A 15,756-nucleotide genomic window follows, 5' to 3' on the forward strand; every position below is an offset into this window, starting at 1 on the left:
TTGGACCTGATTTCATTTTTTTAGCATTTACTGGACTCAGCAGGCATAACAGTCAAGACTTTCTCATCTCCAAACAATATTTTTTAAAAAGTTGTAGAATTCTCTATTCCAAAGAGATTCGGCAGCACTTCGTATCTTAAAATAACAAATGTACTTTACTCAAGAAACAGAAAACAAGAAGAATGATTAGAAACATGAAGCAAAATGGATATCACAGGAAAGAAACCAGTGATTATGAAAAGAAGCGACTGTCAATTGTGATGGCATAATGCCACACGAACTCACCACTTGTAAATTACATTTTGCAGAAAGCAGATATTTGTTGAGTATCTTTAGTGCTCTCTTGACTTAAATAGGACAGAAAACACATATCCCCCATCCTGTGCTGAATAAAAAGCCTCCCCGCCCCCGCCACCACACTTCAGAATAGGGGTGCTCACTTGAAGTCCAAAGCCACCACACTTACTTGCTGCATGGTGGGTGAGTGTAAGGCGGACTGGACCTGCATGGGGAGCTGGTTCCCGAGGGGCTGCTGCATGGTGAGCGGCTGGTGCTGCTGCATGTTGAGATGCTGGTGAAGAGGTGGGCTGATCTGGAGGGGAGGAGGAGGGGACACAGCCATGTTCGCTATAGAGACAGTCACTGGCATTTGGTTATTCGGCTTGGGGGCTATGTTCCTGGGGAGACTAGGATGCATGGCGGTTAGGTGAGGATTCATTCCTGGTTGTTGGTGATAGTGGGAACTTAGGTACAGAGCCGAATGGGCCTGGCTGGGCACATGGAACACCGACGGCTTTGAATTGATCAGCTGAGGAGGTTGAGATGTCTTCACGTCAACAGGTTCACTGTAGCTCTGTGGAGGAAACAAATGAGCAGAGTTGGGAGGCTGATACATGAATGTTGATTCTAGGTATGACACTTTGTGAATTTACTCAAGCACCTTCCCTGGAATCCATACCCATGACTATCCTGGACTCTCTTGTCTCAGAATTTCTCCACCATCATTTGTAATGTGATTGATCCAAGACAGCTTCTATCCCTTCTATGAAATTGAAAACAAGCTGCAATGACATTTTGTTCCTTTGCCTAAATGTTTTAACTTGGTGACTTTTCTCATCATCCAAATGAGGGTAACAAGATGGGTTTGTGGAGTGGGGGACGGGGGAAGGCAGATGCTGCGAATGCCCAAATGGGAAACACACGTGAAGCTTACTTTCAAAGTAATTCAGTTCTGGAGTTCTTCTATAGATTATAGGTTTAGTTTTTAATTTTTCCTTTTTTACATTCTCAAAGAGACTTGGCCTAGATATTTGCACAAAGAAAACAAAGCTGGTTGATGGAAATGGATATGGAAGAACAGAGTTTAAAATACCTTTCTGAAGTCATATAAAACTACATTAATATGCTCTTCAAAGTACTGCAGAACTTACCCTGAGTTTTAAAATGAAGTTGGTGATGAATTGTCCTCCATAATGAAGTAGATAAAAATAATCTCTCTTAGAAATTTTAGACTCCATCATAAATTAATATAATTTTGCCCTAATTTTTTCCACACCTTCATATGGTCATTTCCTAGTAATATTTTAATTGATTTAAAAACTGAACATTTCAGTAAAGGCTGAAAGGAATCAAGAATTAACCCTGTGGCATTTCCTCATGGGCCTGGACCTACCTCCTACATTTCCTGAGAGGAAGAGACTAACAAAACAATACAAGGTAGAAGGTAGGACCAACTGGAAAGAAAAAAATGATAAAATGGACTGGAGAAAAGAAATCAGTTTGCCAAAACAAGGTCTTGAGGATGCCTGTATGCTTTTACTCTGCAATCTTGATGTCATGCTTATTCAGCTCTCAAGTCGAAGTGAGTTTCTGGCTACTCTCTGCACTGCACGGAGCACTGGGCCATGAGGACTCTCGGGGTCCTTCTGCTCAGTTTACCACCAGGCAACCCACAGACAGGCCCATAAAGAAACGGGTTCATCACACACGACTGCATGAAACTCAAGCCGGGTAGCTTCTTTATCACCAGGCAGCTTACAACACTGTTAGCAACACAACTCATTGTCTTCAATAATGCAGGCAAGTTTCATGAAAACCACAGTAAGAATGTTGCTGCGTATGTCTGCTGATTCCTGGGGGGAACAGGCTGGGGTGGGTGGATGTTTAGCCCCACATCCTGTCATTATAGATAGGATGTATCTGGGCCGGGCATGGTGGCTTACTCCTGTAATCCCAGCACTTTGGGAGGTCGAGGCGGGCAGATCACCTGAGGTCAGGAGTTTGAGACCAGCCTGACCAACACGGTGAAACCCTGTCTCTTCTAAAAATACAAAATTAGCCAAGTGTGGTGGCACATGCCTGTAATCCCAGCTACTCAGGAGGCTGAGACAGGAGAATTGCTTGAACCTGGGAGGCGGAGGTTGCAGTGAGCCAAGATTGCTCCATTGCACTCCAGCCCGGGCAACAAGAGTGAAACTCCTTCTCAAAAAAAAAAAAAAAAAAAAGAGAAAGAAAGAAAGAAAAGGAAACATCTAACACCTGTAAAAGTTGTAAAAGTATGTCAAACCATGGAAACCTAGGGTCCTGTGAGACTCTGAATACTCCATGCACAGTATAGAGTATGGTGTACCCAAATAATTCCAGCCCCTTTGGAGAGTTCTCTCATCCTGACATTTTTCCCTGTGTCACAGTGATGCAGCCTTCAGAAATAGGAACACACATTTAGACTGCATCTTCAGTATTCATGTTAAAAATGTCAAAAACTGTTCATGAAAAATTTTTAAGGGGCGGTTTGTAGATCAAAGAAGCTTTATTAAATGTAGCTTCTGAAAGGGGCTTTTAATGAAAAAAAAGTTTTAAGTAGATTTTTTTTGGCTTCCATTTAAAAGTTCTTATTGTTGATGCGCAAAGTAGTTAACAATTCAAGGAAAAGGTCAAATGGGTTAATGGAGGCTGTGTAAACAGTGACTACTTCCACATCAGAATAACATGTACTGCAATTGATATGCCTCAAAAATTATTCCGTATATGCTAGGAAGATTATGTGTTAAGTCTGTGTGTTTAAGTAATCTGGAAAAGTGTTCGCTGTGTTTGAATTCCCTCTTTATAGCTTACCACAGAAGGGCTAGTTTCATATTAGTTACAGACCGTGTTGACTTCATACCAGAAAGAAATCATATTTATAAAAATGGATACATATTGGTGCATCTTTATTTTTTGCTTTATTGTTGTTGTTTTTAATTTAAAAATAATACAAATCACATTCTTGTGATCAAGGGTAGAAAATATGTGTCATTGTAAAAATGTTTTCATTTTTAATTTCTACACATAACATTACTAGATAATGAGGTAACTTTTGGCTAAGGAAATAAAAATATCAAATTCAAAATAAACAATGAATCTAATTCTCCTGAATTTTACTATTTAAATAATAGTATGTGGTCCATCATATAGATAGATGATAGATAGGCAGATGTAGAGATGGAATAGACATACAGATTTATAGAAGTCAACAGATAGCAACCTAATTTGAGATACTTTATTGCCAACCTTGTAAAGCTCTCTTTTCTCATGTGTTAAAAATATTTAAACACAAAATATTTTCTCTATCTAGCCATTTATTTGTCATTTATGTCCTCCATATCAAAGTGTGCAAAGACCAGTCCCCCTCAACCTACTTTGAAAGAGCAGTAATTGTTAATCACTAGAAGAACTATTGGCAAACTCAAAGTACAGATTTCCAAAGATGATTCAGACAACACTTGAAACATAATTTTTAACCTAGAGCGAGGGAGCATTTGGGGAAGTTATATATATTTTCCCTTTATTTTCTATTCATTGAATGTGACAACAGAAATTATGTATCCAGTCATGTGCCTAAATGTGGCAGGTCTTCCAATATGAATTCTCTTCCTGTAGTCTCTTTTCACAAAGATGTCCTGATTCCTCAAAAAGGGGATCTTTTTTTGATGGTAGGGACTTCAATTTCTGTAGCCCATGCATCTAGCATAGTGCGAAGTACATAAAAACACAATTATGTTTTCTAAGGAGTGAATGACTATTTTTGAACAATCCTCCAGGCAGCCACCATTGCCCTTGGTGACTTGCCCTCTTGACAAGACACACCGTTCCTCTTCCTATGGAGTGAGGAAGGATCTGAAGGCTTGGAAAAGCCACAGAGTATCAGACTGACCTTCCTCAGGCTCTTTTCTGCTCTCAGCAGGAGACAAACCCTTCCTGAAGTGATGAGAAATTACAGCTTTCCACTCTGTCCTTTGCTTAGATACACTGCCCTTTATGCCTCACTGCTCTTGGGGGAATGGTGGCAGCAAGGCAGCTTGTTCAGTTTCACCTGTACTTTGGGAATTTGTTCTTTATGTAATGGTCCACTCATTTAGATGAGGAAAAATTTGCTTCTGGCTTCACTTTTCATTAATTATTAAGCAGACTAGTACAATAGACCATCTATTAATTACAGAGCTCTTTTATTGTTCTGGAAGATAGGTAGAATAAGTTCATTTTCATAATAATGCTATAAATTCATAATGTGATTAAATGAAAATACAAAGGAATCATAATATACTCTTACTGTCATATTTTTCCAATTTAACTGTGAAAGCAAGGCTACAATTTTGCTAACCAATTATATTGCAAATGAAGACCTCTATACCTATCGTTCAGAAATTAGAACTATTTTCTCATACATACTAAATAATTCACATTTGTTTCCACTTTCAAACACATTAACCTCTTTTATTTAGCAATGGAATATCATGTTGGTCACCTGACAAATGTGTTTCCCAGCATGTAGACAACTGAAAATCAACCTTTGAATCCCACACTTTCAGGGGAGGAATGTGTTCTTGCTGTTATTTTCTGAGTATGTTTCTTTCCTATTTGCTTTTAAACTACAGATTCTGGAAGATACTTTTTATAAGCCATAAAGTGAGGGTAGGGACCATAGAGACATTTTGAATCTTATCTGTAGAGGATTCCATTGACATATGCAAAATGCATAAAGGATACATTATACATATAAGCCTGAAGATACCTCTTACTAACTAAATTGTTGATTATCCAAGGTAGTTTCAATCCCATTTACTTTGTATAATGAAGATGATACTGCATAGTGTATAAATTTCCCCGTTCTGGGATGATATGTGCTATAAAAATGAAAGATTGACAAAGCGATTGTATTTAAAATAGCAAAGTATAAACACAAGACATAAAACTCAGCGAGAAGAACAATATAAAAGTTGCTGAACCAAATCAAATTAATAGTCCATCTAATTTGATTCTTGTTTTCAGCACTGACCGATACTCGATGCATTGAAAATTAAACAGAATTTATGCACCTACTCAATTGTGCATTGCTCCTTCTGGAAGAAAAAATTCTTTCTGGTCCATGCAGGTGATTAACTTATACCCTGAAGCATGAGATTTTATGATCTTTAAATCACGATCTGGGTTTACAGAGCTGCAAATTTTATGTTAACAGTCATACAATGATCCATCCCATTTACAAATTCAGACTCAGTATTTGTCTCCATAGCTCACCATGGCATGATATTTGTACGTTTGTCTCATTCTGTAAAAAGAAACTATTTATTTTTTTCAAATCCACTTTCCTTTAATTGAACTAAGCATTGTGCTTTTTACTATTGATTACAGAAACAGAGAACTTTCTTGACTTAATTCAATATTGTCCCATTGTGTACGTTTAAAAAAAAAAAAAGGTGTCCATTTGTCCTTTATAAATCTTAGTACTTTAGGAACTACTCCTTAAGGTAGAAACAAAATCTCATATTTGACCTTAAAGTCATGAATCTGATTGCCTTTATTAAATACACCAGAACATAGTTATCCAAATGCCATCTCCTTCCAGGCTGGCATTTCTGAGAAGCTGTACACTTATTTCAATAATGCTGCTTTTATTTGGGATATTTGGGAACTTCTCTACTGAAATTCTCTTCAGAGCCTGTGGGACACTGTTTTACATATCCTCAGACAACTCTTTGTCTTTTGATGGTGAATTTGATTTTTGGAAACAGCTAATAGTCACTTGAAGCCAAGTCTGTGGGTTATATCTGGGTGATGTTTGGGGAAAAGAATGAGGTGTGAAAACAATGTAACAAGATTGATTTTCTAACATGGCTCATAAACTTTTTCTGACTACAGTTCTAAAAGAGGAGTTTCAAAAATTTTTTGAACGCTGGGAGCAATGATAAAATAAGTTTGCAGCCTCCCAAGGTGACCACTTTGAATGCAACACTCATTTTGGGAATATAAATTCTGGTCTATGTGGTAAAATGAAACTAGTTCCATTGCTTTAAAGTTATACATTGTTTTCAGCATAATAATTTAGATCCATGTCTAGGAATTCCTGAGTCTATGGAAAAACTATATTTCCTTAAGCTTTATTTAATAACTCAACCCCATATGACCTTCAATAGTGTGTAAAATTGCCTAAGCCAGGAGGCCCTAGCCTCCATCATAACATATATTCTTGGACCTCTTTGCAGGGTTCATAAAGACCATTTCAATTAAGGAAATTATAGATGAAGGCATTTTTGCTTATATCTAGATAATTTCTTATCTTTATAAAGAAATACATCTATGAAACAAAATTTTCCTTTTTTAATGTCACTTTTAAAATTTCTTCATACCAAAGCAGCCTTTGATATAAAGAAAAACTGAAAATATCATCCAGCTAAATATTCAATGACACAAAAATCTTTCCTTCCTCCCTTGCATACCTACTAATACTAAAAATAAAATTCATAATAATACTTATAGCTTATATTTTTAAGTGCTTCCTATGTTCAAGATGCTAAGCCATGCTGTTTATTTTTAAAAATTTTGAATTTAAAAAATTTTAATTTTATTGTGATAAGAACACCTAACATTAGGTCTACTATCTTCACAAATTTTCAAGTGTACAATCCAGTACTGTTGACTCTAGGTCCAATGTTGCACAGCAGCTCTCCAGAGTTAATTCATGTTGTCTGAGGAACGCTTTCTGCCTGTTGATACTGACTCCCTATCTCCCCTCCCCCAGCACCAGCAACCACCGTGGCACTCTTTGATTCTATGAATTTGACTATTCTAGATACCTCCTATAAGTGGAATCATGCAGTACACGTCTTTCTGTGACTGACTTATTTCATTTAGCATAATGTCCTCAAGTGAACCATGTAATTTATATAGATTTTCTTATTTTATCCTCATGGAAACCCTAAGATGTAGGTCCTATTATCTTCTCTGTTTAACACTTGAGTAAATGGAGACTTAGAAATCCAAGGAACTGCATGAAGATATGCGGTTAGGAAGTGGGAAACTTGGGATCTGGATGCAGATCCACCTGCTCCAGAGACTATTGACTCCTCAGTCTGAGGACTCTCCCAGTATGACAGAGGTGGCACTTTTAGAGGTCATAGAACAGGCTTCCCTTGATTCCATGTGGAAGCACTGGGGTTGAAGATGCCTGGGAGACCTTCGATCCTTATTTATAACCTTCGCTTCTGCTTTTAAGTTTTTCTATGGAAAGAAGTTGTTTATTCTAACGATTCAAGAGTTTAGCAATGTTCCCTGTTCAGATTAAATTCATTTAATTGGAAATGGAAACTATTTTCTCATTCTGTAGTCAGAGAAAATTAAGTATGAGTAATCACTACCCTATGTCTAATGCCAATGTGGACTTAAACACCCTTAGTCTTTGTTTTCTGGGTTTCATAATCTTGAATCCTCTCTTTTTCTGCTAATAACTTCCAACTTTTGGCCTTTTTATGACCAATTTTATGACGTTTTCCAACTTCCTCCTTTAAATGACAGAGCCTAAAATTGAATAAAGTATTCTGGATTCTGACCAGCACTGTGTTTGCAGCATCCTATAGATGTGTCCTGAAATTCTGATATGCTTGTACAGCAGGAGTGGCCAGTGCTGGGCAGTTTTGTCACCGGCTCCACATGACCAGCTGAGGCACCCACCCTGCTGGAATAGCATGACACACAGCAGTGGTTTCCAAACCTTCCGCAGGCCTAGATTCCTCTGAAGGTCTCAGCCTCTGGTGGTAGTGGGGGTAGCAGAGTGGGCAGCTGGCTGGACTCCACCCTCTATGAAGCCAGGGCAGCTTTACTTTTAGCTGTTTCCTATGTAAGAGCTGGATTGGAATTTTATGGAATGTTATTTATTACCTCAATAAAATGAGGTGCCAGTTTGAACAATAAAAACATCTGAGAATCACTGAGGGTAGAGAAACGCCTATAAGCTCTGGAGCAAGATAGTGAGGACTCAGACTGAGTCCTACTCTGCCACAGCCACTGTGGGAAAGCCATTTACTCTCTCTGCCTAGAGAATGTCTAAAAAATGGGGCTAATTCCTATTGTGCAGGTTTACTGTAACAGGGAATAGAAACACATATAAAATGCCTAGCACACTGTAAGGCACATATAAGCTACTCTGTAGAAAGATGTCATATGTATTTTTGTTACTATTGGAAACAATTCAATATCCTGAGAAGAACGGGCCAGGGTTTGCATTTGGAAGTTACAAAAGCTAGAATATTTGTTTCCTAGGATTAAATATTTTATTTTTGGCAGATTTCAATGTTATTCAAGCTTCGAGTCATGTGAATTAATCTGGATTAGATGATATATAGCACTTTTTTTTTTTTTTTTGAGATGGAGTCTTACTCTGTCGCCCAGGATGGAGTGCAGGTGGTATGATCTTAACTCACTGCAACCTCTGCCTCCCAAATTCAATTTATTCTTCTGCCTCAGCCTCCTGAGTAGCTGGGATTACAGGCGCCCACTACCATGCCCAGCTAATTTTTGTATTTTTAGTGGAGACGGGGTTTCACCATGTTGGCCAGGCTGGTCTTGAACTCCTGACTTTGTGATTTGCCCACCTCAGTCTCCTAAAGTGCTGGGATTACAGGCGTGAGCCACCATGCCTAGCTGGCATATAGTACTTTTAAATGAAAGAAGTAATAACGAAAGCATTGTCAATTCTGTGACTCAGTTTCACAGGCAGAGTCAAAGGTCATTGACTGTTCTTACTTTTGGTTATATTCCGTAAGAAGCAGCTAATTTTAAGGGATCACTTCAGGCCTTTCAAGTATCATGAAATTGTACATTTGATTTGCTGTATAAATCTTTGTCTCTTATCACCCAGTCCTGTGTCCAGGCATTCTGCAATCCTGCCCTGGATGCACAGTATGGCCTAGGGGTGAAGCAGGGAGAAGCAGCAGACTGTGATTATGACATGACCACAAATTAGTGAGAGGATCTATTGGCCTAAGAATGCAAAGTAATATTTGGGGAAATGAATGCCTTGCCTAGAAAATACGTACTAAAATATATAGCTCTGGAGGAGTAAGTCAAAGTGGCTGGGAAGAATTTAGGAAAATGGACAAGGTGCTCTGACCTTATCAGAGAGAATGTCAAAGCTGCACCATGACTCCAAGGCACTGGGTGTTTTAGGGGTGCAGGAGAGCACATTGAGAGGACGCATGAGCAGCTTGGCCCAGCAGAAGACCAAGGGCAGTGCAGGCCAATGTCAGCCTTGGCCACTGGTTACCTGCAGGTGTCTTTCCTCTTCTGGGAAATGATAATCAAGCCTACTTCAAGGGATGAGGCCTGAGGATTAAGGGAACTTATGCATGTAAAATGATCTTTTAAAAACTTAAGTCCCATCAGGCTATCTATCCCCTACCAGAACCCATTTTGTGGCTTCCCTTTGTACTGAGAATGAACTCAGCTCTTTTCAAATGTCCTGCAAGGCCTTCAGGATTGGGCTCCTGCCCATCTTCCCAACTTCAGTTCAAATCACACTCTCTCCATTCACTCAACTCTGGCCACACCGACCTTTTCAATTCAAGGAAACATTTTGCCACCCTGAGTCTTTGCACTTGTTGTAGCTCTGCCTGGCCAGCTCTTTCCTCTGGCTCTCTGGTTTTGCAAGCTCCTGTCCTCCTTTGACCCCCAGATCCAATGTCACCTCTTTAAAGAGATCTTTGCAGGTCACCTAAGCAGAGACCTTGCTTTATCTCCTCCAGAACACTTGGATTCTCAAATCTCAATCATTTATTACTTTATGTTTTCACTAATGATTTTCCTTGATGAAAGAGAAAGTTCTTCAAGTCTAGGGAAATAATTTGCCTGTTCACCACAGCATTCTGTGAGCCTGGCACAGTGCTTGGCACAGAGGACAAGCCCAGGAAGATTGGTCAAATGAATATACAAATGGGGGAGGGGCGGTGGGGAAAAAATAGAGCTTGGCTGGCACATGGTGGCTCCTGGGAGTTGTAATTATGGGATACATCATGTAGCATTTTCTGTTTGCCCTTCTAAATCTTTTAGAATAGGGAAATAATTCACAATGTTGTTAAAAAAATTATAATGTAGAAAAATTATTTTAAAATATGACTGGTTATTATTTGCCTTATCATAATTAAAAGGAAACAGAATTAGACTTTTATGTATGTTATATTTTATGGGAGGATAGGCTGGAAATTTTTCTGATGAGGTCTAGAAAGTGACACTGCAGATATCCATTCACATACAACATCGGAGGGTCACTTTTTTAACTTGGAGAGGATGTTTGTAACTTTCCTTCAATTTGTATACACACAATAGATAGTTGTACATAAATAGATATTCGACAGCTCCAGCAAAATTCCTACTGCCAAAGAGAAGAAAAATGTCAGAGTAAGCTGTAAAAAAAGTGCTTGGTTTTTTAAATGTAGAAATGGCAATTCACAGCATTTATACAAATTGCCGTACACTGCGGGTTGCAACTCTGAAACTGAATAGTAAGAAAAGTTGCAGCTAAGAGCAAATCTGAGGACACTTGTTTTGAAAGTAAAGGCTTAGTCAGTATCACAGCATTCTGGCAATCTGCATATCATTAACTTTTTGTATTGTGCTTTGTATTGGGATTGAGACTTCATATATTGATTTTCTCTATGTAAAGTGCTCTAAGTAAAACTCTACTTAAAATCTTCAAAAATAATCTTATCTTGGATGAAATAAGGAGAATTAACTTTTTAAAAGCTCCCCTTATATTTTTGGCATATTAATCTGTTAACAATATCAACATGACTATTTAATCCAATGGCTGTATGGATCTAATATTTTACACTTTTTAGGTTATAATTTTATATACATTATTTGAAACATGCAGAAATATCATTTGGTATCAGCAGAAAATATAAATAGCTTCAGAAAGAGTTAGATAAATTAGAAAGTGCAAGATAATACAAAAAAGCTAGAAATTTTAAGGTAAATTATACCTAATAAGTTTTCTCACAGTGTCATACCTTAGAAGTAGAACATAAGATTGAGTTAGAGAAATAGTTTACTGAAATTTCTTAAGCATTTGTATTTTGGGCTCTCTTTTCTTCTCTGCATCGGTATATTCAGTATGTATTTTCTTCAATAAAACATAATTTACATAATTATTTTAGAGTTACAATGAGTCTAGATATTGTGAATGAGACAAAAAGTATTTTTTTTTGGAAGGAGTCTTGCTCTGTTGTTAGGCTAGATTGCAGTGGTGCAATCTCAGCTCACTGCAACCTCTGCCTCCCAGGTTCAAGGGATTCTCCAGCCTCAGCCTCCTGAGTAGCTGGGATTACAGGTATGCACCACCACGCCCAGCTAATTTTTGTATTTTTAGTAGCGACGGGGTCTCACCATGTTGGCCAGGATGGTCTCGATCTCTTGACCTCGTGATCTACCCGCCTTGGCCTCCCATAGTGCTAGGATTACAGGTGTGAGCCACCGCGCCCAGCCGAAAAAAAGCATTTTCTAAGGTTAAATGGGATGAAGTCTAGAGTCCCAGACCACAGTGAGCATAGTAACAGCCAGGTTGGGACTTGAGATAACAGTGTCTAATGCTTATAGACTCAGTCCATCTCTGTGAGGTTACCTTCTCAAGAATTCCATAAAGGAAATTGTACCTTTATTAACATGAGACCAAACAGAGTTAACTCTTGAGTATTTATAACAGAAAGAACTAGTCTTTAAGACATTCTAAATCACTGAATATTTTTAAGCCTTGTTTTTATTTTCAAATGATGTGACTTATAAACATTTTTGGGGCCTGCTTATCTCCTAATGCTGCTGTAATGAGTCTAGGATTTCAGACAGTTGGCATGTCCTCAGTAAAGGCCATTGGTATGAGGGCCAGGAGGCAATTTAAGAGGGGGATTCAGAGAAGTAGAAAGTTGGCTCGGAGTGAAGAATGCACCATGACTGATCCAGAAAACCAATCATCCACAGGTGGACAATATTTTAGAAATGACCCAGAGGATGCTGTTCTGGTCTTTTGGGGCTAAATAAATATTTCCATTATCATACTGCTTTGTTTATAATTTACATTTTCTTTTTTTTTTTCCAGCAAGGAAGATTGTGCAGAATTGTGAAAGTCATATTTTATGTCTTTAAGTGACTACTGGAGTCTGCCCCAAGATGCCCACAGTCCGTCACAATGTCACACAGCTGCACATTACCTTGGATACAAGGCTGGCTCTGTATGCTGCGAGTTGCTTCAGGTACTCCTTCTTTGCAGCCTCGGTTTTCTTTTTATAAACCTGCAACAACAGCAAAGAGTCTTAAATTAGAAAGTGCATCTGCTTTTGTTTTCAGAGAAGTACAATACAGAATGATAATTACACACACATATACACTTATCGTTGTATAATATAATATATATCTCTCTAAAGATTGTGTTTTCTTACTGAAGCAAATTTTAAAGAAGCATGGCAATAGACTAGATAAGAAAAAAAAATAACAACAGTAAAACTTGACACTTTTACATAAAACATATGAAAGGATTTATCTGGGTAACTATGAGTGTAGAGGTAGTTGGGTTACAAAGATACTGTTGACAAAGGTTCCCAGGGAAACCACACGTGAGTAAATAAGGCATTTATATTTATATAATGGGCAGGTAACTCCACAGCTCAGTCACATCCTGATATATATGTTCCATGCTAAATACAAAAATAAAGACAGAATTTAAGGATGACAAATCATGTTCAATAAGCAAATCAAAGGAAACAGAATGGAGTTTGCAGGTTCATCACTGTTTTAAGATTTGGAGCCTTGAAGTTCTATTTTCAAAGACTCAGGAAACAGTGATGGTGATTAAGGACACGTTTGGGAGAGGAATGGGAAGCCCAAGTGGCTGCAGATTGCATGTGTGCCCTGCCCTGCAGCCCACTCTGGTCATGTCCTTTCCAAGAAAAACACTGGATGTCATGGATCTGTGGACACCTCATTTTGAAAAGGTAAAAATGTTCTGAAATGAATTTCAGTTTACAGAAGCTTTCCATTTCTGAGAGGGAATCATCTTGAAAATAAAAGCAAAATCATCCTAAATTGAGCAAAAGGACTGAAAAATGACTTGCTCGTATGCTAAAGGTCACATCGTTAAGTTAAACAGTGAGCAGTCATTAGAGTCGAAAATGAAAGATTAGCAAAGTGAACACACATGGTCGTCTGCTACCATTAAGTTGATTCTTTCAAGGCTTTGGAGTATTTTTTTGGCAATATTTTGAAATCAGCCTGAAAGAACAAAATATTTTTCATCCTTTACTGTGTAAATGGAAATGTATTTTCATTGATACAGCTATTTTAAATTTCCCACATCTTGGATTTTACAGCAGGGAATAAGGCTTGGCTAATATTTTGTAATGCTGAGCTCAAAAACAGACACACAGATCAGTATTGAAAAGGGGCTTCGGAATAAGTCAGAGTAGTTAAATATAAATTATGTCTAAAGACCAAATATCTGCCATTTGGCAGCAAGGGTCAATTTACGGTTTCAAATGCTGACTGTGGTTTGCTGAGCCCAACACCGACTATGAAATTCGAGATGTGAGAAATATTATTTACTCATGAATATTTTAATTAAAGCAGAACATTTTACTTAAGGTAAACAAATGACTAACCTTGTCAACAGAATTATAACAGGACTCTGTGAAATGAATGTGCTAATTTTTCTCCTAAAGAGAGGGCTTCAGCCTTGATTTCTGTATTTGGCATTTTGTTCTAATAAAAGCCAAGTAAAATAAGGAATTAAGAATTAGTACAATATTATCATATAATCAATGTACATCTTACTAAGTATGAAACTAAAGAAACTTTAAAAATTATATTCCAGCTTTCTTTTTTTGCAGAAAGCCAATAAATCCTTCCATTTAAGTACAGGAGTACTCTACATTTAGTGAACTAATTATTGGAAGTAAAATTCAAATTCTTTTTTGGAAATTCACATGTGAAAATAAATAAATGCTAAAGTCGAGTAGGTGCCTTTGAACAGTGATCTGTGTGTATCGTAAGCCCTGGTGCAGCCACAATCAGAAACACAGCTCTTCTGCTTTTCATTGATTTATTTATTTTTTTTTGAGAAACAGATTTCTGTTTATAGTTTTTCTTTAAACCTCTTCTCAAAGACATAATTTATAATTAATGACCTTAAACTGACAATGTTTACATTTTCTTTTAATACCTTAAAACTGTTTCAAGAGGGTTTTTCTCCCATACAGAGAGAAATCCTATTCAGGACCTTGAAGCAAACATTTAGTCAATACGTTTTTTATGGTAACGCATCTTTGTATACCCTAAGCATTTCTATCATGTTTTTATTAATATGCTACTCCAAGTGACTCCCATTCAGCTATCCTGGATGTGTTTTGCTTCCAAAGGTGAATAGAAAGCACTTTGGTCCATAGCATTGCCCACAGCAACATTTTCTAAGTTGGGGCAGATAAGACAGTATTGCCAGATGGTCTGACTGTAGTATCTGTCATTTTTCTTTCATTGGTTTCTACTGAAACAGCAACAGTGTGACTACAATGCTATCCCTTTGTTGAGCTTCTGGCAGTTAACATCACACAAAGTGTTAACTTTCCTTGAATTTGTTGCTTAACAACCAGGGAAGAAAGGTGGCTAACTCCACGTTTCAGGCTGCATATGTGTCCCTGGTTTCCCTCCAGAATCGATGTTGTTACAGGATACCTGACTAGCATGCAGAGTCCCCTGTTTCCACAAATGGCTCCCTATTGGCTATTGATGATTGGCTATGCGGGATCATCGCAAAAGTGCCTAAATACCACTTTAGAAAAGAGTAAACTCATCATGTCACATTACAGGGATTGATGGATCCACTCTTTCCTGAATAGCTGCAGATGTTCAGAGGGAGAATTCAAAGGGGGGTCATTTCAGAAGGTAGATTCCTGTAATTGTGTTGAAAGGAGAGTAGCCTGGATCAGAATTAAAATCTGAGGTGGTCTCCTCAACAGTAATTAGCACCTCCATCTTTGAGAACTACCTGATGGCTCCCACTTTATACACTCTGTATACCTTTCTGATGTTACCTTCTGAAATTGGACAAGGATGTTGCTTGAATTCTACGTGTAATGGAAATGTCTGAAGAAAGACCTCAAATATGAATGAATGATAACGATAAACATTCCACATGCAGGTGAAGTAGGGGCAATCCTTACTTTAAAAAAGATATTTAAAAATTAATGGTAAAAAAAACCTCTCGAAAACATTTCAAAACCTCCAATACAGATGAAGAAAGTCCTCTGCTTACAGAAAACAAAGATGTCCCAGGACAGCATTTGGCAATGAACAACCACTGCCATGAGCAAGTGCACAGAACTTCTAACTGACAAGGACGGGTCTGATTTATGTCAAAGTTAAGTTTAGGAAAGAAATGGTCTCTCACTCTTAGGGAAAGACAAA

The 15,756-nt window shown here is 37.9% G+C and overlaps 1 protein-coding gene across 4 annotated transcripts in view; it reads right to left on the minus strand.

Annotated features, from left to right (window-relative positions):
- TOX (thymocyte selection associated high mobility group box) overlaps positions 1–15,756 on the minus strand; it is a 313,410-nt gene that overhangs the window by 12,804 nt on the left and 284,850 nt on the right. For all 4 annotated transcript variants that reach the window (XR_010345528.1, XM_064384220.1, XM_021671420.2 and 1 more), the window contains 2 exons: positions 12,513–12,593; positions 467–853 (listed from right to left, as the gene is read on the minus strand). Coding sequence is in view for 3 of the 4 variants with exons in the window: in XM_064384220.1 (XP_064240290.1) it covers positions 467–853; positions 12,513–12,593 (468 nt within the window). In the remaining variant the exon portion in view is untranslated. The remainder of the gene's footprint in view (positions 1–466; positions 854–12,512; positions 12,594–15,756) is intronic.

The sequence above is a fragment of the Aotus nancymaae genome, unplaced genomic scaffold, assembly GCF_030222135.1.
Source record: "Aotus nancymaae isolate 86718 unplaced genomic scaffold, 86718_ANA_hifiasm-v0.15.2.pri h1tg000036l, whole genome shotgun sequence".
NCBI classification, from domain to species: domain Eukaryota; kingdom Metazoa; phylum Chordata; class Mammalia; order Primates; family Aotidae; genus Aotus; species Aotus nancymaae.